The 23,282-nt window shown below is 43.1% G+C and overlaps 1 protein-coding gene across 1 annotated transcript in view; it reads left to right on the forward strand.

Annotated features, from left to right (window-relative positions):
- NFKBID (NFKB inhibitor delta) overlaps nt 1-10,242 on the forward strand; it is a 102,940-nt gene extending 92,698 nt beyond the window's left edge. The window contains exons 10-12 of the mRNA XM_069201824.1: nt 5,395-5,511; nt 6,657-6,821; nt 7,721-10,242. Coding sequence (XP_069057925.1) covers nt 5,395-5,511; nt 6,657-6,821; nt 7,721-7,786 — 348 coding nt within the window. The 3' untranslated portion in view covers nt 7,787-10,242. The remainder of the gene's footprint in view (nt 1-5,394; nt 5,512-6,656; nt 6,822-7,720) is intronic.
- The last annotated feature ends 13,040 nt before the right edge of the window (nt 10,243-23,282 follow it).

A 23,282-nucleotide genomic window follows, 5' to 3' on the forward strand; every position in this document is an offset into this window, starting at 1 on the left:
ATAAAACATCTCAATATTTATGCACAAATAGTATCTGTTGTTCAGAATGCCTCTGCAAAATTGTGTGTTTCTGCACGTGCTACAACAGACTTTGGATCAAATAGAAGTAGACTATCATGCAAACTTTTGCATATCACATCTACAACTATTCAGCTAAAATTCAGCACACTTAATTGTGGTCTATTGTGCATGAGCCTATGGACCTACAGGCAACAAAAGGTAACATAAATCAACTTCAGTATACTATGCATCATCTAGCCATCTGATGTCTGCCAAATCCGATCCAATTCCATCCCATTGATTTATTTTTGTTTTAAAACATTTATAGACAGCTAACATTTACCACTGGGTATCTTGGTGGTGGGGATCGGTGATTAATTCATTACTGGGACAACAACATAGAGTGGTTTATGTAGAAAAAGTCAGTTTTTACCAGATTTCTAAACATTAATAGTGAGATTTCATTTTGCAGATCCCTCAGGAAAATACATAGAGATTTAAATTTAATTCTCTGACAAACTGGGAGCCACTAAAATGTGGTTAGACCTGCTGACACTAAATCTAATTTCCAAATACTTAAAATCAGTCTGGCCACAGCATTTGGACCAACTGCAATTGTTTGACAAAGCTAGCTTGTAGGCCTAAATTGAAAGAATGACAGTAATCCAGCCGTGAGGAGACAATGGTGTTTGATGTATTGCCTTAATTGGCAAGGATTGGCCAGATAGGGATCCCGTGCTCACTGTGTCGCTGGAACCAAGCTCCACTTAACTGACGGCCCCAATCAGAGTGAAACCGGTCATGAGATGCTTGTGTTCCAGTTCGGGGAGGACCTGGCCTGGCAGTTTGGGCTGGAATGTAACTATTGGAGGTGCTGGGTCCAAACTGAGGTGGCACTGGGGGCAAAAGAATGATAGATTGAAATGCTGCCCCAAGTGATTGCCAGTGATTAGACACAATGGATGCATTCCTCCCTTGCTTCCTTTTGTGTGTTAGATCATTTTGCTGCCATTGAGAACACGCAGTGCCAACAGCTTTGCATGCTTGAGTTTCCAAAAGGCAGACACAATCTGCTTGAGTGGATAGAGGTATGCTTGTTCGTCGATACTCTCCTGTCTTAGATTCTGAAGAAGATAAGAAAGACCTAGCCCAAGTCATCTCAGTTGTCTTGAACTGGGCCACGAGATTGTTGTATCTACACCTTTGGGCATGAGAATGGGCCATCTGATCAGGCTTCCACTTCCGGGGGGCCTCTTGCCTTAGCAGCAGGGCAGGGTCCTGCATCCGAATCTCCACAATTTACACCTCCATGCATGAAGATTGAGTGGTGGCAGCTAAAAGCATTTGAACTGCTGATTGAGATGGTGGATGTAATCCTTGCAGCCAGGTAGCCTTTCAGCTACAATGGGCACTGGGACAAATGTGTAGAATGGTGTTGTGCCTGAGACAGCGACCCCTTACAAGCCAAACTTTCTGGTGTTTTTTGTTAGTCCTCTCCTTAGCCAAGCAACCCATTGCAGTGAGCACATTGATAGGTTACTTAACAGCCCTTTCATTCTTTCTCTTCTTACCAGACAAACCATCCTTATTTAAGTCACCAGTTGTGATGTGTTTCATTAAAGATTTGACACATATGTTTCCTCCCAAATCATATCTGATGCCCCAGTAGGGCATTAACCTGGTCTTGAAGTTCATATATGCACACCCTCCGAACCTATGCATAGCTGTTCCTTAGGCCCTTGATGTTAAAAACTGTTTCCTTTATGACTATCACTCTGGCACACCATTGCGTTACAATCGCCCTACCCTACCTTCTTCCCAGACAAGTTGGTGTTGAAAAGCCTGGTGGCTTTTTACCCTAAGGTCTGATGTGAGTCTGTGTTGGCCAGTCTATCACCTTGTCAGCATTCCTTACTGTACCTCGTCCTTCAAAAGAGGAAGAGTGGCTCCATCACCTCTGTGTTGAGCTTTTACATAGACCAGATGAAAGATCATGCATTAGGCAATCAGCTCGTTTTGGTTTCCCACTTGTGAAGAAAGGTAGGGTGTTGCTAAAGAGGACTTGCCCCCTACTTTAAGATCTTCTACGTTCTGGCAAAATAGCAGATGTCGGAGGGCCACAAAAGCCCATTCCACAAAGTCCAAGGCTGCTATAATAGCGTTAGTGTGAGGGTTGCCTGTTCTTCATATCTGAAAGGCTGCGACGTGGGTGTTGGTACGTACGTTCATGAATCATTGCTGCCTTGATAGCCAGGACCAATAACTACATCATTTTGCTCACATGGTCCTACACGGTATTCCTCTGAATGGTATTTTCGAGTCCAGGCATATAGTCCCAGAATTCAGTGTGCTGCTGTTTAGAAAGCACTTACTGCCTGAAAGTGTTGCATGGCCCGTGCTAGGTCTCCATTTTAGATTCACATCTATAGCTTGACATCTTTTTTCTAATAGTGACATTTCACATAATTTCCTAATAATACAAGAATGTACTGTACACACATTTCATATTGGTAGGTATTATTGCCCTGTAGTCTGCACATTCAGTCCAGGGACAAACAGTCAGTATGCAATGTCCTTGTTTTCTCTTTCTGTGCTCATTAGGAGACAACCTGTTTGTGCTAGACAAACCAAAGTAGCTGACCTGCACCTCTGTCACAGTGCAATAGGGAGAGTACTTTATTATCTAAACAGCATCCATGCTACACTCGTTGTGAGGAGCAATTCACACCAGATTAAGATGGAACCGCTGTGAACTGTTACTGAGATGCAGGCCTGGTGACTCCGGCGTCTATCCTACAAAGGAAGGTCACCTGTACACTTAGACCTGCTTCCTGACACCTAAGACCAAGGTATGGGGGTTAGACTGTCCTAACTGGCCTGGCAGAGGGTACTCCCACTGTGCCCACTTTAGTATATTATTAGATAGAGATAGGAGTGAGGTAACATTAGTAACATTTAACATGGTTGAATTGCTTGTATTGTTCACTATTCTAACAATGCTGATTACAGCTACATATGCCATCTTTCTAATAATTGCAGCTCATGCTTTCTCTGCAAGAATACCATCATTGCAATGAATGTTTGAAATCCATTTTCGTATATTTCTTGTGTTTTTCTTGGGCATGCAAAAGTGACCAAACAGAAGGGTTAAATCTGTTTTCGCGGATTCCTTGGGAATCAGAGTGTCCTGTTCGAGGTTGCCAATAACATCGATTACCCTGGTCAGTTGAAGGGCTTGGCTGTGGTACTGAGAGCTAGCAGATACAACAACCAACAATTACTGATTATATATGTAGTCTAAGGGCTTGCTTCAGAAACGTGCGGATGGGTTACTCTTTCACAACAGTGACGGATATCCCATCAACCGAAATCTAAATCCCATTATATCCTGCCAATATCTAAATGAGGCCCTCAGTCTCTAGATCGTGAAGTTTTGGTTGTTACATACACAGACCTACTAAATTCAGAGGAACTGCATAACAAAAGTGCTACATCTGACATAGAACAGCAGCTGGCTCGTCGGGTCGCGTGAAATTGCTTAATTTTTTTCTCTTAAAATTTGGAAATAATACACTTCTATGGGAATATGTGGTTTTCTCACATAACTATTTACTCAAGCATGCATCCTGCATAAGAATAGCCTTGCGAAAACTGGGTTTCGGCAAAAAATTTAATTTAGCAGGATGTTTTGGGATAAACCACGGTCCTGCTGGAATTTCACAGGACTTTATCTCTGGAGTGATACCTTGTTCGTTACCTCTGCACCATGCTATGATGAGGAAACAAATTTCACAGGAGTAATACTATACTTTGGTGTTTGCAGGGTGTGCATTTCGCTAAAATACAAAGTTAGTAAAATAATTCAGAATATTTAAAATTCCTTCAGTCTGAGAATGAGAAACACCATTCTATCCTTGTTAACAATGCAATGTTAATAGCATCACAATAAGGGTAAGGCCCAAAATACAACTTTAATACAGTGAAGAGCTGCCACTTTAAGGCTTGTATGTTGTTTATTATAGCGCCACAATTGATTCCAGGACTATTGTGTTAAAACACAGAACTAGGTGAGGCTCGTTGCCGCATGTCAAGAAACTAGTGAGAATGTTTGAATTATAGCTCAATGCATGGACCTGTCCTCCGTGATCCACTTAAGATAAACTTCCAGTCCAATTGTCACGCATAAGGGATTCAGACGTCACACAGTAGCACACTAAAACATAGACATGTCACGCATAAGATAGCGGGAAACTTGACAACGATAATTTCATATAATTAGTGTTGTGTCCTCTGTTTACAACATGCAAGCAGAAACCGAGAACATTGGCATAGGGGCCATGAGATGGAGATTGGGCTGTTCTCTAAAGAAACTAGTGCTGCCGACTTCGGAAAATAGGGACCCAGATTCGAATCAACATTCTGGGGTTCTTGTCAAGCCACTTCACCCCGCGTTTCTTAAAAAAAAGAAAACAATATCTACGCTGTTCCGTTCTGTTGTAAAGAGCTATTAATGGTTGAGCCAGGTTCACCCCTATAAAGACAACAAACATAAAATAGATTAACAACACCAAGAAATATTAAAACACAAATAGGTCTGAGGAAAGGAGCGTGGAAGTTACGTGTGGCGGTGTGAAGGCGCTTCTGCCCCACCCACACATAAGCGGTGTAGTAGATCCTTTCATACGGTTTACTGCCCTATTTTGACATTTCGATTGGAATGATTCTCTGTGAGTAAGCGAATGACCTTTGGAAATAAAAATCAATGATTCACTGCCCTCTTGTGGCAGGTTAGCATATTGCAATACATACACATATACTCAACAAGATTTCAAATAGATGCTTCATGCTTACATCGATACAAAACAGTATAATTTAAGGTGCATTTAACAATATAATAACACATATAAGCATCTCGCAGCTCCTTCCCACCGCCTCTCACTTTACTGATTCCAACAGAGTACCAAAGCCCGCCCACCACTTACAGCTTATCCTACCGTGTCCTGTGACAACCCATCCTCCCATGTACTGTACGGCCCCAAAACCGTACCCAAACCCAGCACAACAGAAACCATGCATTCATAACCTACTAAACGCCACTCAAATAATGCCTACCAATCCCCTGTGATCACAGTCACTAAACCCCGCCCACCCAAATATTCTGTACCGATTTTTACACACGATCTGGAGCAGGTCATGAGCTGAAATGTTAAAAATCCAATTTCATTGAGTCTCTTGCGCACTGCCTCTAGCTCATCGAAGTAAAGACTTTTATCCACGCCTAGATCAACCCTTCAGAAGACGAGGGTCACTTACTGAGAAGATGGCCATGGAAAGGTTGTAGGGGACCCCGGTAAGCCTGTTTGTAACTGTCTTATTTCTTCATCTTTGGCCCAGGACATGAAAAGCAACAAGACTGTGCTTCATTTTGCTGTCCAAGATGGAAACCTGCCCATGGTGACGTACTTCCTGGAGCTGCCCAAACAGGACCAGCATACTTTTGTCAACATGAAGGTGAGCATATCAGGAAGGAATGAAAGTCAGAGGAGCGGACCGATTTGTGACACACTTTTCCCCAGTCCTACCTGCCTTTTAGTGAACCTGCCTTTGGCAAATTTCTATATTTTCTTATAGGGTAACTTATCACTGCAAAGCTCTTTTTTCCCTTTCTCTGTGCTGCTCAACTCGGTGAGGTGCTTAGACCATGTACATCTGTGGCACCCCATTTTCACTGGCCACAGGTTTTCTACGTAGCTACTCAGAGTAGTGCTGGCCCTTCTCCCCATAAACCCTTTCCTACAAGCAAGTACTGTGACATCACTGCTGCTTCCCCTGTCTTGATACTAGTTCATTTACAGAGCAGAAGTCCTCCTGTGGAGGGAAACTGGCGGTGCTGGTGGTCTGACCGTGGTGCAATCGTCATGATCATAATGTGGCAGTCAGACCACCGCTTTGGCGGCGGTCCGACCGCCACCGTGACACAGCGGGAATTGTAATGACTCCCTAAATCTCTTACCACTGCTGCAATATTTTCTCTAAATAAATACAGAAACTCAGTCCTCAACTGTGACTTCCGGAATGTAAATAGAGGTAAATGAAAAATGTGGTTGATTAGTAAAACACTTTGCAGTTTCTTTCTTGTAGACAGACAACTTGAAATAGCAGTAAACTCATGCACAATGTACGTGTGCGTTTGGTAAGCAGTGAAACAGGAGGCGAGATTTTTTTCTTTCAGTGGTAAAGCTAGGTGTTGAGTTCAAGTTATTTTGTGGTTTCTTTTTCTCTCTAATTCTCCCAACTTCTTGTCTCTCAAGCACACCCAGTCTTTCTCTCTCTGTGCCTTCCTTCTTTCATTGTATATTTTCCACATAAACTTATGCCTTTTTACTGTAAGGTTTTAATATTTTTATTTAAGGTTTCTATCTTGTTCCCCTTGTGCGTCGTGTCTCCTTTGTACTTCACGTACATCTCTCTTCAACCCTCTTTTCTTTAGCTCTTCCTGCATCACTCTTTGTTTCTTCTCATGTGCAGACATCTCTTTCGTCTGAATCTTTGAAGGCCTCTCTCTCAGGCATCTTTACTTTTCCCCATCTCTCCCTTCTCACCATGCCTTGTGCTCTGTGACCTCAAATAAGCCATGGTTTTCTGTTTTTGGACAGGCTCATGGTAACACAGCTCTGCACATGGCGGCGGGCTTGAATGGCCACTTCTTTCAGGAGGAGATTATCAGGCTTCTGCTGAACCACGGAGCTGATGCCAGTATCCGGAATCTGGAGAATGAGCAAGCCGTTCATTTACTTCCACCTGGAGAGACTGCGGAGCAGGTGACCCTAGAAAACAATCTCTCTCTCTCTCACTCTCTCTCTCTCTCTTTCATTTCCATAGTAGTCGATCAGTTCAGACTCCACGGCCGTCTCCGGTCATTCTCCTAAGTACTGTGCTGGAAAAGCGTCCGGTCAGTCCTCTCACAGTGACAGCTAATGGTATATGGTAGTTAATACCTGTATGTGGTGCATGTGTCCAAGATGTGTAGGTTATGTGGTTTGCAAATTCAGAGAGAAACAAAAAAAAAATAGAGAACAATTTCTGAGAACTTAAATACTCTGCATACTTTTTTGGGCAAAAATAACAGCAATAAAATTTGGCCAAAGATAGTAGGCACAGCATTGATAGGAAAAAGAATAAGAATCCCAGTCGTTAAACATAGTTGTAATACTGATGCAGTAAAAAAAAATGTAAAGCAAAAAAGAAAGAGGGCGGAAGGGTTTATGTGGAGGAATGAGCTTACATGGGGCCCCCATAAAGCGTGTAAGCAAGAGGGACATGGATGAGTGATAACATTCAGTAACTGGCAAATTGGATACTCAGGAGTGGTTGGGATGGTGTTTCGCCTCAAAAAAGAACGTGAAGCGAGGACGGCGAAGCAGTAGGAGGGTAGGGGAAGGAACCCCATCCCTGTCCTGAGATGCAGCCTTCAGTGCTCTATATCCTACTCCACTCCTGTAGCGGAGTATACAAAAGGCTCCCTTTCCCATCCCTGTTAGGCTTATCCTCATCTCTTCCTGTCTTGCACATTCAGAAATGGCTCATCCAATGATGGTTTTAACCCTCCTCTACCCTTTTCCTGGGGATGCGCAGTATTTTATCTCCAGAGTCAAGTTTGCCCATGCTCCTGTGCACTGTAATATAATTACTCTCTTCATGTCATTGTTTCTTTTGACAGATCAGACACATGTTAAAGAGAAGCCGTGCAATGTCATCCTCTCGACACCGGTCTGTGTCCTTGTAGGAACGCCCCAGACCTGGACTATTTTTCTAGTCCCAGCCCAGCCTTCCTGCCGTTGGAAGGATATTGTTGTATCTCCTTGGAAGGAGCTGAATGTTAGTTTGCACTGTTCTTCACATCTGTATTTTTCAGATTCATTGTAGGAGCAACATATTGTGTCATCCTCAGTGACCTCCTTCTGCTTGTTTGAATCAAATGAGCTTGGATGTGCGAGAGGAACCAAAGGGGCAACAGCTCAGGCTGGGAATAGACCATCCTTATGCAACCCTCAACCACCCCCCTATGCGTGCACAGAACATGCCCTTTATGACAAAGCCTGGAAAAGTATTTACATTAAATACTTCCTACTTAGGGCAGTATTATAATATCACGTACTGAAACAGTCAATACTTGTAACAGACTAAACCTTTGCACTGTGCCAATCTCTGTGCTCACAGTTATTGATCAAACATTATAATGGGAGAGCAGGGGTCTGCTCCTGCCTCTAGTAAGACTCACAGAGGCACATAAAGGATTAGAGAAACAGAAATAGGACTAACATGGCGTCTCTCAGCAACGCATTGTCAGTCAAAAAAAAATCGCCAGCCATCTTGAATTTGTTATTTTTTATTGCTTTACTTAAGACAATGTGGAAACTAACATTAATTAACTATTGATTTATTTATTCGTGGACAGTTATTAATATCCAATGATTTCCTTTTGCATCTCAATACGATTTCTATAGAATTTTATTTCTGTAGTCCGATAGCTGTGGTGTGCACCCTGGATATCGAAGACAGATATCGAGGACAAAACATTGAATCCAAAGTATTGAAAAGTTTGGTTATTCTGTACCCTGCTCCACACATATGTATCTTGTGTATATATATATTTATATGTATATATTTGTTCAAGGTACGTAGATGTGGGGTTAGGAATAACAAATCTATACTTCCTCTTTAAGCACTTACATTTCTATATTTTGGTGACCGATATTTTGTCCACGATATTCTTGACCTTGGTATTCAGTAGTACACTCGTGAGCTGTGGTACTCTGGTTGTCTCTCACCTCCGCGAGTCCACTGACTCTGTGAGGACAATATTTTTATATCCTATCCAAAGAGCTTACTTCTGACACTCTCCCAAGCTGAGCTTTTGTCCCCTTGAGTCCCTCGCACACTGCAAAGATATGATTTCTGTGAAATCGCCTCATCCTTGTGACATGATCATTTCTGTGAAATGTTTGCCTGCACCTCCGTAAAAGAAGGGAGGAGGCTGGTTCTGTTCTCTTTCGTTGGTGTGGGGGTCTTTGAAAGTCAGCTTGTGTTGCTGTTGAGTGTTGAGCCTTGGATTATTTTGATTCAGGCATCTGATGTTCATGAATTGGGTGAAACCAACAAGGTCAACTTGATGGGGGTGTAGCGACAAGCAGAAGTGTTTCAATGGATGTTTCACCCCACTGCAGAACATTCAACTGCTGTTCTTCTGCAAAGGGCCCACTGCCAATGTGTGTGTGGAGGGGAGCACGTTGGGGGACCTTGTTGGTTGCACCCACATTAAATCCTATTTGATGCATCTTTTCCTACCCAGTCTTTCCCCCACCTGACTTTCACTTTGACACCCTTTACCTCACTCACTCCATCTCCTCTTCCCCCCTTGTGCCTTACATGTTGCATTTCTCTTACACTACATATTTGGTCATTTTCTTCATATTTTATTTCCACCTCTTTAGGCACATTTTATTCACTATAGGCATTGTTTTGGTATAAACCTCTATGTCAACCTCTGCATTTTCATCCCCCTAAATAGTGAAAAATGCTTCAATTTGTTAGTTTAAGGGTACTGCCAATCAAAGTTAAGGTTAACATACCAGCATAACCACCTCAGGTATATTTTTGTGAAGAAAGTCACAGGAAATTAAAATTTCAATCATTAGAACTTTTTATTAGGCGGCATAGTGTTGTAAGGTGGGAGTCTGCGTGTGAGGTATATGTGATACCATTGCTGACCTATATACTCCATTCACATACACCCAGACATTGGCTACGATTCTCAATCTTATCAGCCTCACACAGCAAAATGAGGCCAAATTGCTGTATGCTGCTACAACACAGTACTTTCAGTTCATCTTTCCTCTTGCCAAACATTCTTTTCAGGGCCATTAGTTCACTCAGTTTAACTGAATGGTAGAACTCGTAGAATACATGGGTTTCTTAAATAAATGTCAAGCCTTGGAAGCATGATGTTCTGCCGAACTGGGGTGATCCTCTAACCAATCTCTGGTGCCCAAAGCAGGCTTAGATGTTGTGAAGGAGATTTCCAAAGTCCTTATGGCAGTCATACTGCTGACATGAAAAACAACTGGAGAGGAAGTGCCCATCCAAAACCTTAAATGTAGGTAATTGGTCTATGAGTGCATTTCATCATATTAAACTTTCTTTTGTGAAAATAGATGCATTAAATTCAGTTTTTGTTCTCTGCTGCTGTGTTCATTCTTTGGTCCCCAGCAATCTTCGTCGCTCATTCTTCTTGGCACTCCTGCGTTGAACTTCCACCATTGTATGCTCCTCCCCTCATTTCTCTTTTAACCTTCTCCCTCCTATTCTTTATTCTCGCAGCCCCCTCATCGTGGTGTGCCGTCCTGTAAATGTGCTTCCCCATGTCTGCGATGTATTTCCACATCACCCTTCTCTGGTACTGTGCAATCCCATTTTCTCCACCTCCAACTTCAAACTCATGTTCCCCTGTGCAGCAGCATCCTCCAGAATCATTATCACTGAGCATCTTTCTTTTAGAATAAATTCTCCCCCAATACCTGCCTTAATGTGCAGACTTAGGGCCTGATTTAAAGTTTGGCGGATGGGTTACTCTGCCACAAACATGACGGATATCCCGTCTACTGTATTACAACGCCCAAGGACATAATAGACTTGTAATTCGGCGGACGGAATATCCTTCACGTCTGTGACACGGTAACCCCATTCGCCAAACTCTAAATCAGGCCCTTAGGTATTCTCCTCCAGACCCTCTTTTAGTCTTGGTCAGAATGTTTCAAGTTTGCCCCACAAAGTCCCTACACCGATCAAACTCACTATCGTTCTCCTATAGGTGCCACCTCTTTCAGTTCTTCTTGTTGACTAAGTGCAGGAAATGCAATCTGTGTTTCAGGCTTCCTTATTGGTTGTTTTTCCACCAACCACAGAGTCCAAAATATTTTGGAACTGCCCTCTGCTTGCTAGGATAGGCTGTGTAATGGAAGGCAAAAAGCTATTTCTTGTAGCCTCTCTCTTACCAATGGGTCTTATGATGCTCGCGCTGGAATTTGCTATTGGAGTGGACACCACTTCCAAATAAAGATTTTTTTTTTAATCAGGAAGTCATTTCAAGCATGCATTTTAATAGTCCCTCCTATCATATTTGATTAAATCCCTCCATGAATTAAAGAACATAAGTTGACATCTGGCAAGGGGCTGAAGTGGCGCAGTCAATCGCGTCTACCTGCTGCATCCATTCATTTCCTTTGCTTCCTCCTCGCTCTCTCTTTCTACCTCCTTTTACAATCATTCTTCCCTCCACTTTCACCCCTTTTTTCCCCAAGCTACCGTGAAACCCCAAATGTAGCCAACTGAGTACCTTGCAGTGTGTCTCCGTCTACATGCCTGAGAGTGCGCTTACATGTCAGTGCTTCATATTGCATTCTACCTATATTGAATATTGATATATGTATTTATTTATTTATTTAGTTTTAGAAGTGAAAAATGATTTATTTTACCCCCAGTAATACCTTGTGCCTTTTGAATTAGTTGGTTCTTTATTACAAAATCTGTATATTTGTGGTCCTCGTCCCCCTCTCATAACATATTAAAGACCCTCAGTGAATGCGTGGCAGTTAGAACAAATTCTGGTCGTTCTGGTACACATTCTGTGGACGCTAGAACTGGATTCTACAGCCGAAAACACTGACTCTCTGAAGGTGTTTTTTTTACTACGGGGCTGATTATGAGTTTGGCTGATGTGTGCCGCGGTGACCTACCGCACACAGGGGAGGCTGGGCAGTTCAGGGGTATCCCTGCCCAGCACCCTTGAAATGCACACTGTTAGCACAGCATTTGCAGCATTGACACTGGCTTAATTATGAGCCGGTGACCTCCCTGCCGGCCCCATTACAACTTTCCCACTGGGCGGACCGGTGGAAACCAAGGTTTCATATGGTCAGCCCAGTGGGAAAGGTGCGGCAGCATTGCCACCGGCTCATAATTAAGCCAGCGGCCATGCTGCAACATGCTGTGCAAACAGTGTGCATTTCAGTGGTGCTGGGCAGGGATACCCCTTAACTGTCCATGGACATTGGCAGCGCAGGGGCCCCCCTGTGTCCCCTGCCCTTGGTCTCCAACAGCCTTTTCATGGAGGTGGAACCATCATGAAAAGGCTGGCGGAGAACAAGGCTGTGGTCAGCAGGGCGGTGCTGAGTTCAGCGGTGCCCTGGGTGATTCCATCCTGCACCAGCATCAGCCCGGTGGGATCTAGGATCCTGGTGGGGATGGCAGTATGTTGGCTGGTCTGCCCACCAACCTCGTAATGTGGAGACAAGCCCTTAAAATTCCCACATTGACATACAAATCTAGATGCACTGCTCCAAAAACCAACATCAACAAAACCCACCGGAATTAGATCATAGTTCGATTCTGCTGAAGGAAAAAGGACTTGCAAGTTTTTTTTAACCTTGTTCTCAGTGAGTTATCTCTGTCGATTTAAATAGGGTTTTGTTTCAAATGAAGCCGTGATCTGCATCAGCTCACGTCATCACCCCGATTATGCTTAATGGGTAAGTTTCTTCATTAAGGGGTAGAAAGGCAGTTGAATGTTTTTAAGGTGAAAAGGGAAATAAAATAAATACAACCATTTTTCAAAATTCTCAACTAACTCAGTGCATAGCTCCACATTTATTCACATTTCTCTAACAACCCGGGTTTTTTAATGATACAGCTTTTGTAGAATGTGTCAATTATTCCATGCAGTTTTATTTCCAAGACGTAAAACTTCTCTTTCGATTTTTAAAATATTTAGGGTTAGACATATCTGGCACATCTCTGACGTCAGTTGACGGGAAAACGGGCTTCTCAGGGTCTTCCTAGACTAGAGCTGTTCCATTTAGAGGGTCTGCAGCACCTTTGTAATGCTTCCTGGACATACATCTTTCATCCTGCCTGGAGACCCTCTTGTGTAACCCAGACAATGTATAAAATAACTGATACATGTAGCGAAATTGAACGTAAGGGTTGATACCTTGGTATAAATATGTATTAGCTTACAAAGTTTATTTCAGCCAAAAACAAATAACAATTTTTACTTTTGTTCTTGGTATATTTGACATCAAGTAAAAAGGGCTCTTTATATTGGCATATACTTAGTAGACTCTTGTAGCCTTATATATACATATCCAAGGTATCCTCAAAATATTTAGGTTCTGTGGAGTAGGTACACTTTTTTGTGTCCAGTCCTCTTCTTGGCTGCCATTGTCGTTCTGTCTCCGTGCAGAGGATTCAGAGAAGGAATCCTATATGACAGTGGTTCCCAACCTGTGGTCCGGGGACCCCTGGGGGTCCGTGGAGCCTTCTCAGGGGGTCCGCAACTGCTTAGAAAATTAAATAATATTAACAGATTAGGTCCCCAGCTTTCAGTAATGACTCACTGGGGGGGTCCCTGGATTACAATAATGATTCAGTGGGGGTCCCCGGGTTCCGGTGGTGGTACAGTGGGGGGTCCACAGAAGTCAAACATTTGGGAACCAGTGCCATATGACCTACCCCTAAAAGTGATCATGCACACAACCTCTTAATTTGTTTAATACTATTAAATAGTTTCATGTTAATATGACAATAGCTGCACATAAACCCGGGAAAAGCTCACCGTGAGGTTGTCCATTTTACAATTGTAGGTCTCAGAATGATTTTACCGTGCCAAAATACAGCCAACAATCATGCGCGGGCCAAATTATTTTACATCAGCATTTTTCTAGGTTTTACCTACTGCTCACAGCTCAAAAAGCAGGTTAGGATTTCACATGAGTGGGGAGAATTCAAGATATTCTATGAACTCCATCATAGTTCTAAAGACACACCGAGTTAAAATAAATCACATATACATGTAAACATATTTGTTTACTGCTTGGGTGGGTGAACTAAAGCTAGAACCCTTCCTATGGATTGGGACAGTTCACTAATCTTAACGTGCAAAAGGTAAAATAAAGGTAAAGTAGCTGTTTGAAACACTTTGAGATACTGGCAAATTGTTTTTCAAGTTCTTCCTAATGTTTCATTTTAGGTAGATAAACTCGCCAGACCATAAAATAAAAGCAAATTAATGGTTTGGGGAGACAAACAGGAATTAACCACCAGTGAAACTGATAGCGGTCCTGTGAAGATAATTGTGATCCATACGACACAATGGTTTACTTAATCCACATTTTCTTTGTTCCCCTGGTTAAACTGCTTGGTGTGGCCTGAGGCTGTCTCCTGCACCTGCTTAGTTTCGTACACTTATCTCAGATATGGAGCCATAGAGCTTCTGACCAATGCATAGATTGCCTTTGAGCATTTACATAAAAGGTACAGTTTATCTCCAGGTATTGCAGCTTTTATTTCAGCTCCAGGTGTGCAATGAATTCTTAACTGAGGTGTCACACTGAAGGTTGAACAGACAAGGAACAACTTCCATTTTGGAACTGGAGTTGTGGTTGCGGACCACTAATTCTCTCTACTGTTTGATATGCTCTTTCCGTTAGTCCTTCTGATAAATCTCACTTGGTTGCAAAGGGCATTTTGCAAGTCGGAAGGTGATTTCTAACTCACAACGTCTCCTTTGTCTCCGGTGTCTGCCTTTTTGTGGATGCAAAGTCTGTTATTTTGAGAATTGCAGATTTTGCAACAGTAAAAAGGCACCATCTGTACAAATTGTGTATGAAAAATACCAAACTACCTTACTGTTTGCTAACTCAAGACAGTAAGGGGCATGTTTACAAGTCCCTTAGGACACCTTTGCGCCATCATAGCATCATTGTTTTGACGCTAAGGCGGTGCAAAGGTGGCTTTTTTGTCACACCATATTTACAAAGTGGCGCAGTGTTTGCATTGTGCCACTTTGCGACCCCTGGCTCCACATTTTGCCTGCGTCAGGCAGAATGTATGCAAGTGGGGCGTTCCAGCGCAGGGAGTCCCGAGAAAATAGCGCATTCAAATATACAACATTTCACTGCGCCGTTTTTCTTGTCATTTTTAACGTCTGGTCAGAATAACGCACCCATTAAATTCAGTGGGCCTCCGTGCTCTTTGCTGCACAAGCATCAAAAAAAGTTTTGACGCTAGAGTACCAATGTTCAACAATAGCGTAAACATTTTTGACACTTGTGCTAACGACTGCCTGGCGCAACTCTGGTGTCATTAGGTGCTGGTAGGAGAGCGCAAGAATAGTGGCTCATCATCTATGATGCGCCTCTTTCTTGTAAATATGCTCCTCAGAGTTTCTCTTATATCAGCAACTTGTGTAAATGAAGATCAGTGTGCGTGCAAACCAATTTCCGTGTGTTCCGTAACTACTCCTGGGCATTGTGAATCACCACAAAGTCTAAAATCACTCAAACCGCAGGAGAAAACTCATGATGACTAGATTTCTGGCTGTTAAAATAAAATTTGGTAAACTGTTCCAAAGTACAAAAAATGTTTCATGGTTTGGCTTGCAACCTGTTCAGAACTTTTCTTGAACTGTACCAGAGACGCAGATGATTGGTTGGAGAGCCTTTGAGTTGGGTTCTTGGGAACATCGAACCGTGGGAAACAACTTGAGTCCTATGCTGTATTACTGTCATACTGTACCTTACTGTGTTGTTATGGCTGTTTTCCAAATGTCATGAATGTTGGTGCCAGAACATGGGCTGGCGTAGACAGGGGGTTGTGATGTTTTCTAATCACCAATAAAAATCTCTGCACGGAATAACTCACTGGTAATTACTGTTTTGTGTCTAATAAAATAGTATATATCAATGTCTTGACAATAAGATGCCTCATTTTTTTAGTTTTACATGGATTGTTTGTGTAACGCGTGAGCCTCAGAATGGCCACGCCCATGTTCTCACGCAGAGGTGCCAGTATAATTGTTCCCTTTTGGTAAAATCTCTATACTCTGGCATTAAGTTTTAGGGGGTTATTTAGGTTTTGATGCGTGGTTGGTTTTCGGGGTGGTGGAGACTCTGCCTAAATGAACTCTAGGACCTGGCCACTAAATTCATAGTTTTCCACTTTATCAGTGCAAATTTTCTCCGAAAGTGCCCCCTAACAAAGTGGAAATTTTCAATGATTTGTGGGCCGCCGAGTAATGATAGACAGGGTGTCATTTTTTTGTTTTTCAGAAATAAACTCCCAAAGCGGAAGCTTATTGCTGTAAAAGACAGAACAAATATCCATGATGTGCTAGGTGGAGTCATTATTTCTTTTTCCAGCGAGACCCCCATGCCTAACCTGGGAGTCAAAGGCTGAAATAAGTAAGAAGCCGTCCATTATTTAGGGCGGGCCATCCGATGCTTGCAGAAGGTGTTTCTCCAGTGACTGGCCTGCTGGGAAGGTTTTCTTAAAGCAGAGTCAGGTAATGCTTCCACATGGGCAACTAAGTGGTCCCCCACCACTAGGTAGCGGGCCCAAGAGCAGGCCAGCCAGGAAGACCGCTGGCCAATTTCCCATCACCTCTCACTACAAATGAGGTCCTTTCAGATTTGTAATCTCCATGAATGATGAAAAAAATACATGAGACGAAGAACCAAGAAAAATAATTCATTGCCTAAATAAAAAAGTACAATTACATCAGATAGAGAAGGTCTGGATGTCTCCAGATCATACTAACACAACTAACGTCAAGTAACACATAAACCCTGATTACGAGTTTTCTATAGGGGTAGGTGATATTTATTACATCAGAAAAAATCTGACTGTCTGGGGTTCGGAGCTTATTGGCTATGACAAATAATACCTATTCCGAGGTTTTGGTGACCTGCACTAAAATCTGCATGTTACATAAAATCAGTGCTTAATATGTAAACAAAAATTTGGCGGCGCCATAGCATAATCCTTAAACCATCTCGGGCCTCTTTAATCCATTTACTGCCACTCCCTGCCTCTTCACCTCACTCTTGCAGCTTTCTGCTTTCTCTCATTGTGACGCTTTTTCGTTTTTCTCTTCCTCCGTCTTTCCCATATGTGTCTTTTGTTCTCAGTAAATGCTTGAGGCAGAAAAATAAGTGCCGGCCCGCAAAAATAAGTGCCGGTCCTGCGAACCGGAAACAATAAACACAAATTAAGCGCTGCATTAAATACTGGACTGTTTTGCGCTGATAAATTCTGAAAGGTTTGCATTTAACGAAACGTGAGGTAGTTTATGCACCTGGAAAATTATTCCTGGATGCGTTAAATACCAAACACTCGGAATCCCGACTCCTGCGTAAACTGGGTTTTTCACAGGGTTCGGGAAACACCAATCCACTTATAATCAAAGCCTTAATCTTTCAGAAAACGGAGGACCCGCTGACTCAGAATAACATAATTAGCAACGCACTGAGAGTTTCCAAGAAAGTGCCCACAACTGTGACAATATTTTTACCTTTCCTCATAGCAAATATTATTAAACAAAGAAAGAGATCGTAAATGTCTCCATTTGAGACACAAAACAACCTCTTTACCAGCTCGCGAGTCAAGGAGCTTTCTCAGATGTTGAGGTATTGAAAGTTGTGCATTTTAGAATCAACCTTTATGCAGTGAAATAATTCAAAAAGACGCCCCCTTCCCCTGGAATGGGACGAGGGGCCCCTGTGTTTCCCATATCTGTCTTACAGCTATTCTTTGCCCTTCGGTTGAATAGGGTCCCCCTGGGGGGTTGGGGGACCACCTGGAGGGTTGCCCCCTTCCGTACCGCAGGGGCCTGTGATATTCCCCTGCCTTTATGTAAACAACCTCTACAGGCTCAGATCAGTCTCTGAAGTTATTCTCTGAATCTATCAACAGCCAGTTGATGGCCTCAGGCACAATTTAAAGCCACTCAGTTTTACTGTTGGAAAGAAACTTCCTCCTTGTCATTGAGATATGCAAGATAACGCAGTAGAGGCTCCCACATCTGGCAACAGAAGCAGGCTATGAAGAGTTCTACACAACCATCTTAGTTCACCTCTCTTGGAATTCCAGCTTTCCCACCGCTGCAGAAAGGCTGAAGGAGCCGGCAAGGCCAACTCTAGAGTCATGGACTCAAGCATCACTAGTGCCATCCAAAGAAAAGCTCTCATATGTTGGATTGGAATCCATAATCCATTGCCTGCCTAGAAATAGTGCTATTGCTAAATTGCCTATCTATGTTATTAAGCACCCTGATAGGCCTTATGTTAATGCAGGACAGAGTAAGAGTAAGAGGTGCCTCAATGCGCTTTGCTGTCACCAAATGGAACAACCTTGTAGATGCAGCTTGGGAGGAACTCATGTCCCAACTACTGATAGATATGGCTTTGAAGGAAACCACGTCTGAACTGCTGCTAAACCGCTGGCTGAAAGAGCTAGAGAAAGATCTGATGCTCTGATCTCATGTCTTCCCATGAAATTGGCAGATGGTGGGCAGATATCACTAGTTTATAGCCCAAATGCAATGAATATCTTAAGATGAAAGTTTAATATTTGAATATGATCCCTTTGAAGGCAATTCTCTGTTTTGGCACAGATTACAGTCATAAATAAGGGCTGTCAGAGCAAAGGCAGAAAAGTTTTAATCAACATCAGAGAATTATATTACATTGTGAAAATCAGTGGTTCCCAACCTTTTGATTTCTGTGGACCCCCACTTTAACATTAATGGAACCCAGGGACCCCCACTGAATCATCATGGGAATCCGGGGACCCCCGCCTGAGTCATTACTGGAAGCTGGGGGCCTAATTTGTAAATATTTGTTAATATTTTTTAATTTTCTAGGCTCTCGCGGACCCCCTGAGAAGGCTTCGCGGACCCCCAGGGGTCCCCGGACCACAGGTTGGGAACCACTGGTGTAAATGCAAAATGGAGCCGAAGCTGACAGAAGCCTGCTACTTGAATCTTTCTTCAACATAGGACCTCAAATATCTGAAAGGAAAATGCTCCACGAATGTTCGAATGAGGCAGCCCCAACCAAACAGGAGTGTTTCGGAAAAAGCAGGCACTATGGTTTCATTTGATCTGGCATCAGATGTCACCAAGAAGGTGGCACAGTTCCTGTTGCGAGCCTCAATAACAAGCATTGGCCAAGCAAATAGGTCTTGTCTTGTTGACCTTAGCCAATACTTTTCATCATTGCTGTGAAGCATTGGGGAAAAAGCAAGGTGGAGAGGGAGGGTGCACATATCAAGCTGTGGAGAGAATAACACAGAGCATGGGGGGGCATGGGTGTTTGGCAGGTGGAGAGGCAAATGATGAGAGCAACATGAAGCGCAAGGTCCAGGAGGTTGCACAGGGGAGAGGACGCAAGAAAGCACCACAGAGCACAGGGTGGTGTTTTGCATAAGGGAAAGAAGTAAATGAGTGTGGATTGTTGGAATTTGGCAGGAGGAGAAGCAAATGAGGGAGAGGGCAACACACAGCATCGGGGCTGCATAGTGTAAGCACATGAGAGAACAACACAGAGTGTAGGGCTTTGTTAAACACACAAGTGAGGGAGCAACATGGAGCATAGGCGGCAGGTGGGTATATCAGTGGGGGGAGGGAGAAAGCACCACAGACTGCAGGCGGGAATATTTGGCAAGGGAGAAGGAACCAAGGGAGAGAGCAACAGTGATCATGGGGAGTGGAAGGTGTTTGGCATGGGGAAAGCAAATAAGGGAGAGAGCAACACATAGGTAAGGGGTAATTTCCACGTGGGAAAGAAGCACAGGCGAGGGAGCAACTGTCACAAATGCCAACTATTTATTACTTGTCGTCTACAGGAGTGTCATGAATACAATGAATCCTTATCCAGCTGGCCTCCTCTGTCTCCAGTTGTCCACAAGAAAACTCATCATTATGGGCTTAAAGACACTGTGGGAAGGGGAATGGAAAAAGAGAGAAACTGATTTGGGATAGTGACCTAGATATGTATAGTTGGTGAAATTCTCTGTTACCCTTATCATGCAGAGAACCATTCTGGAAAAAACGTAACCATCCGGAGTTCACTTTATAAATTCATACAAAAGTTCAAGAAAACTTTACATGTCAACATTCAATAACAAGAGTTCAGACTATGAAGATATGAATCCTTTCTCCACAAGATTGGTGTGAACTATTTAAATCCTACCCTCAGACATTATTGAGTTCCAGGAAGTCAAAGAGTTATTTCCAGAATGGGCAACCAGACCCCAACGTCCCAAAATAATCCTTCCAGAAAATATCCAACTGATGGAATGGCCCCAATCAACTCTTACCAGAACTCATCCAGAAAAAGCCCAAGTGTCTCAAAACGGCAATAAAAACAAGCATTTACAATGCAACGGGTCTCGCGTTTGTTCATGTTAGAGCTGATGGCGTTGTAAACTCCTAACCCGACTTTTCACCTATCGGGCAAAAGTGCATTTATGTACATAACCCGAAAAAGTGAAATTAACTATGTAAAGCGCTCGACTTCTGCCAAGCGAGATCGCGCTCGTAAATTAGAGAAAAAGAAGTCCACGAGCCCGATGGAAAACAGCGAGCCTCGCATGTTTTCTGTACTTGGTCGCTGCGCTCGAGGAGGGCTAGCTACCGGAAAAGGCATGCCGTATGCGTGCCTTCCACTAATGGAAGCAAGCAGATTTTATTAGGCAAGCCCACGAACCAATAAAAGACACTGACGTGAAGTTGACAGGGCTCCGAGCCCTTTTCTAAATACTAAAGCGTCTCGCTGCGGTACGCATGCGCGAGCGCATGCAACGCAGGCTCGACCCTAAAAACTGCAGCCAAAGAGTTCAGGGTGAGGCTTGTTTGTGAAGCAACTGCTGACATTTCTCTTTTATAGTGGAGTTTCAAGGTAGCCGCCGCTACTGAAGTCTCATGAGGTGTGATTTCTAAAGTCTTGCACAGTTTATTTCAGTTTCATCTTGCCGAGTCCTCGGGTCCTTTGGGTGCCATCTTGATGACTGAACGGCAAGGGAAATGCTGCATGAATGCCGATAAAGATAACCTGGGTAAGCTTTGACTTAACAACACTTTTCCCATCTCATGTGATACCAACCAGTTAAACCTCTTGTGAAGTTTCTTGAAATCATTGTGACTATGACAACAACAAGGAATGCTTGAGGGCAGGGGTGTGTTTTGTGGGGAGAAGTAAGCAGAAGAAGAAGAAGAAGAGAGAAACATGAAATGTGGGGTGTTTGGCATGAGGAGAAGCCAATGAGCTTGAAAGCAGCATGGAGTGCAGAGAGTGGAGGGTGAAGGCAAAGAACCCCTGAGCAACACAGAGTGTGGGGGTGATAGGGTTCCATGGGGGAAGCACACTAGAAAGAGAGAAACATGGAGCATGGGTGGGGAGGTTGTGGGGGCAAGCACATGAGAAGAACAAGAGGTGTGGGGGTATTTGGTGGGGGAAAATAAATAAGGAAGAAAGCAACACGGAGTGCGGGGTTGGGGGAGAAGCACACAAGGGAGAGAGCTGGAAAACACATGCACTCTCATGTTTTGCTTTACCAAAAAGAAAAAAGTAGTTACCTAAAAATGATCAGCCAAAGGACACAAGTCAGCCAATCGAAAGGACGGTAAAGAGATTGTGCTCCAGGGATATGTATTTCTGCTTAATTTTTGTGGTTAAATAAAGTATATTTCGACTACTGAGATCAGGTGAGGATCCACTGAGATAAATGTTTTCCCTGTGAGGTGGTGAATATCCTCATTGATCTCATATTTTTTAGTTGGTTCTGTAAGAGTGACCATTATCTTACTTTTACTAGGTTGTCAATCTCTGTGGCACTTGACACAGGATGTCCTAGCACTTAATGTCATCATCTCCCTAGGAATATCCTCAGTGAAATGCAACCGAGTCGCAACAGGTAATGAATGAAGCAAGACATCAAGAGTTTGATCGAGTGAACAGTGATTTTAAGAACCATCAATCGGTGCTGGACAAGGGGGTGAATTATTCAGTATGGTATAGGCTGCGACTGGCTTGGAACAAGAGTATGGATAGGTATTACCTTAGACTTGAAGAACTTACAAGGGCATAATAAAATACAATTTCAATACAGCATGATGAAGCAGGACCTTAGAGTTTAAGATCCTAGAAGAAATGGTTTGGGTAAAACCTTACATTTCAAAACCCCAGAAGGTTGGGTAGTACCTTGGATTTCAAGACCTTGGAAGAGCACGCTTCAGCAGTACCTTTGATTCTAAGTTCTTCGAAGTACCTTATATGTCAGGATCTTAAAAGATCACAGTTAGGTAGAGCTTGGATTTCAAGACCTCGTAAGAGCATAGTTTGGTAGTACCTTAGATTTAAAGAACTTAGAAGAAGATGGTTAGTCGGGACCTTACTCTTCTAGATATGAGAAAAGCATGGTTGGGTAAGACCTCAGGCTTCAAGGCCTTGGAAGAGCATTGTTGGGTAGGATATTCTATTTAAAGAGCTTGGAGGCCCCTTCAGAAGTAGGCAGCGGACAACTCTTCTGAAACGCTGTTTATGTGCAATGAAAAGAAGCGTCCAAGCTGCTCCTCACTGGAGGCGACACAAAGTGTATTGAACTACACATATGTTTATGTGGCTCTGTGAGCAGCATTAACAACATTCCCACAATTATGTTCTAGGAGGTCTGAAAAACCTTAGGGCATTAGTGTGCTTCACAAAACATAACATAGGTTTGCATAGCAAAACCTAGAAGAAAATAGCATAGCAAAGCATACTATAACCGACTTGCATAACAGAGCATAGCATAACATAGAATAACGTAGAATACGTAAATAACAAAACAGAACATAGCAGGCATACATAAAAGAGCATAAAATAATATAGAATGAAAGGGCATGGCAGAATGTATTACAGAGCATAGTGTAGCACAGTGTAGACTTACAAAAGAAGGCCTCATATCACTTAGCATGGAATAACATACCGTAGCATGGTACATGCAACCATCACATAAACATAGCGAGTTTATTGTGATCCCTGCCTGAACAGCACGAGCCAGTTACTGAAGCTTCCACCTACATACACAGCATCATTGTTCCAGGCTCAAGTGAACAAGATCACACATTAGCAGGCAAGCACCATGTGTGAATCCAGAGGAGGCGTGACACCCTCACTCCACTATTCAAACGTCTCTAACAAAAACAATTATCAGCATCTTTCTGCTCGACAAATACCCAGGATTTAAGGACCTAAAGAGTCAGGTACCAGCTTACCCACCGACTGCTCTGTGGACCAGACTTCAGAAAGCAAACTCTGTAAGGTGCAGTGGGTGCAAGGATCTGCTGCATGGCCTCTCTTCAAGCGTGAATCTGTCATGGTAGGAATCAAGCTTCCATACCTTCG

The sequence above is a fragment of the Pleurodeles waltl genome, chromosome 7 (assembly GCF_031143425.1).
Source record: "Pleurodeles waltl isolate 20211129_DDA chromosome 7, aPleWal1.hap1.20221129, whole genome shotgun sequence".
Classification (NCBI taxonomy): Eukaryota; Metazoa; Chordata; class Amphibia; order Caudata; family Salamandridae; genus Pleurodeles; species Pleurodeles waltl.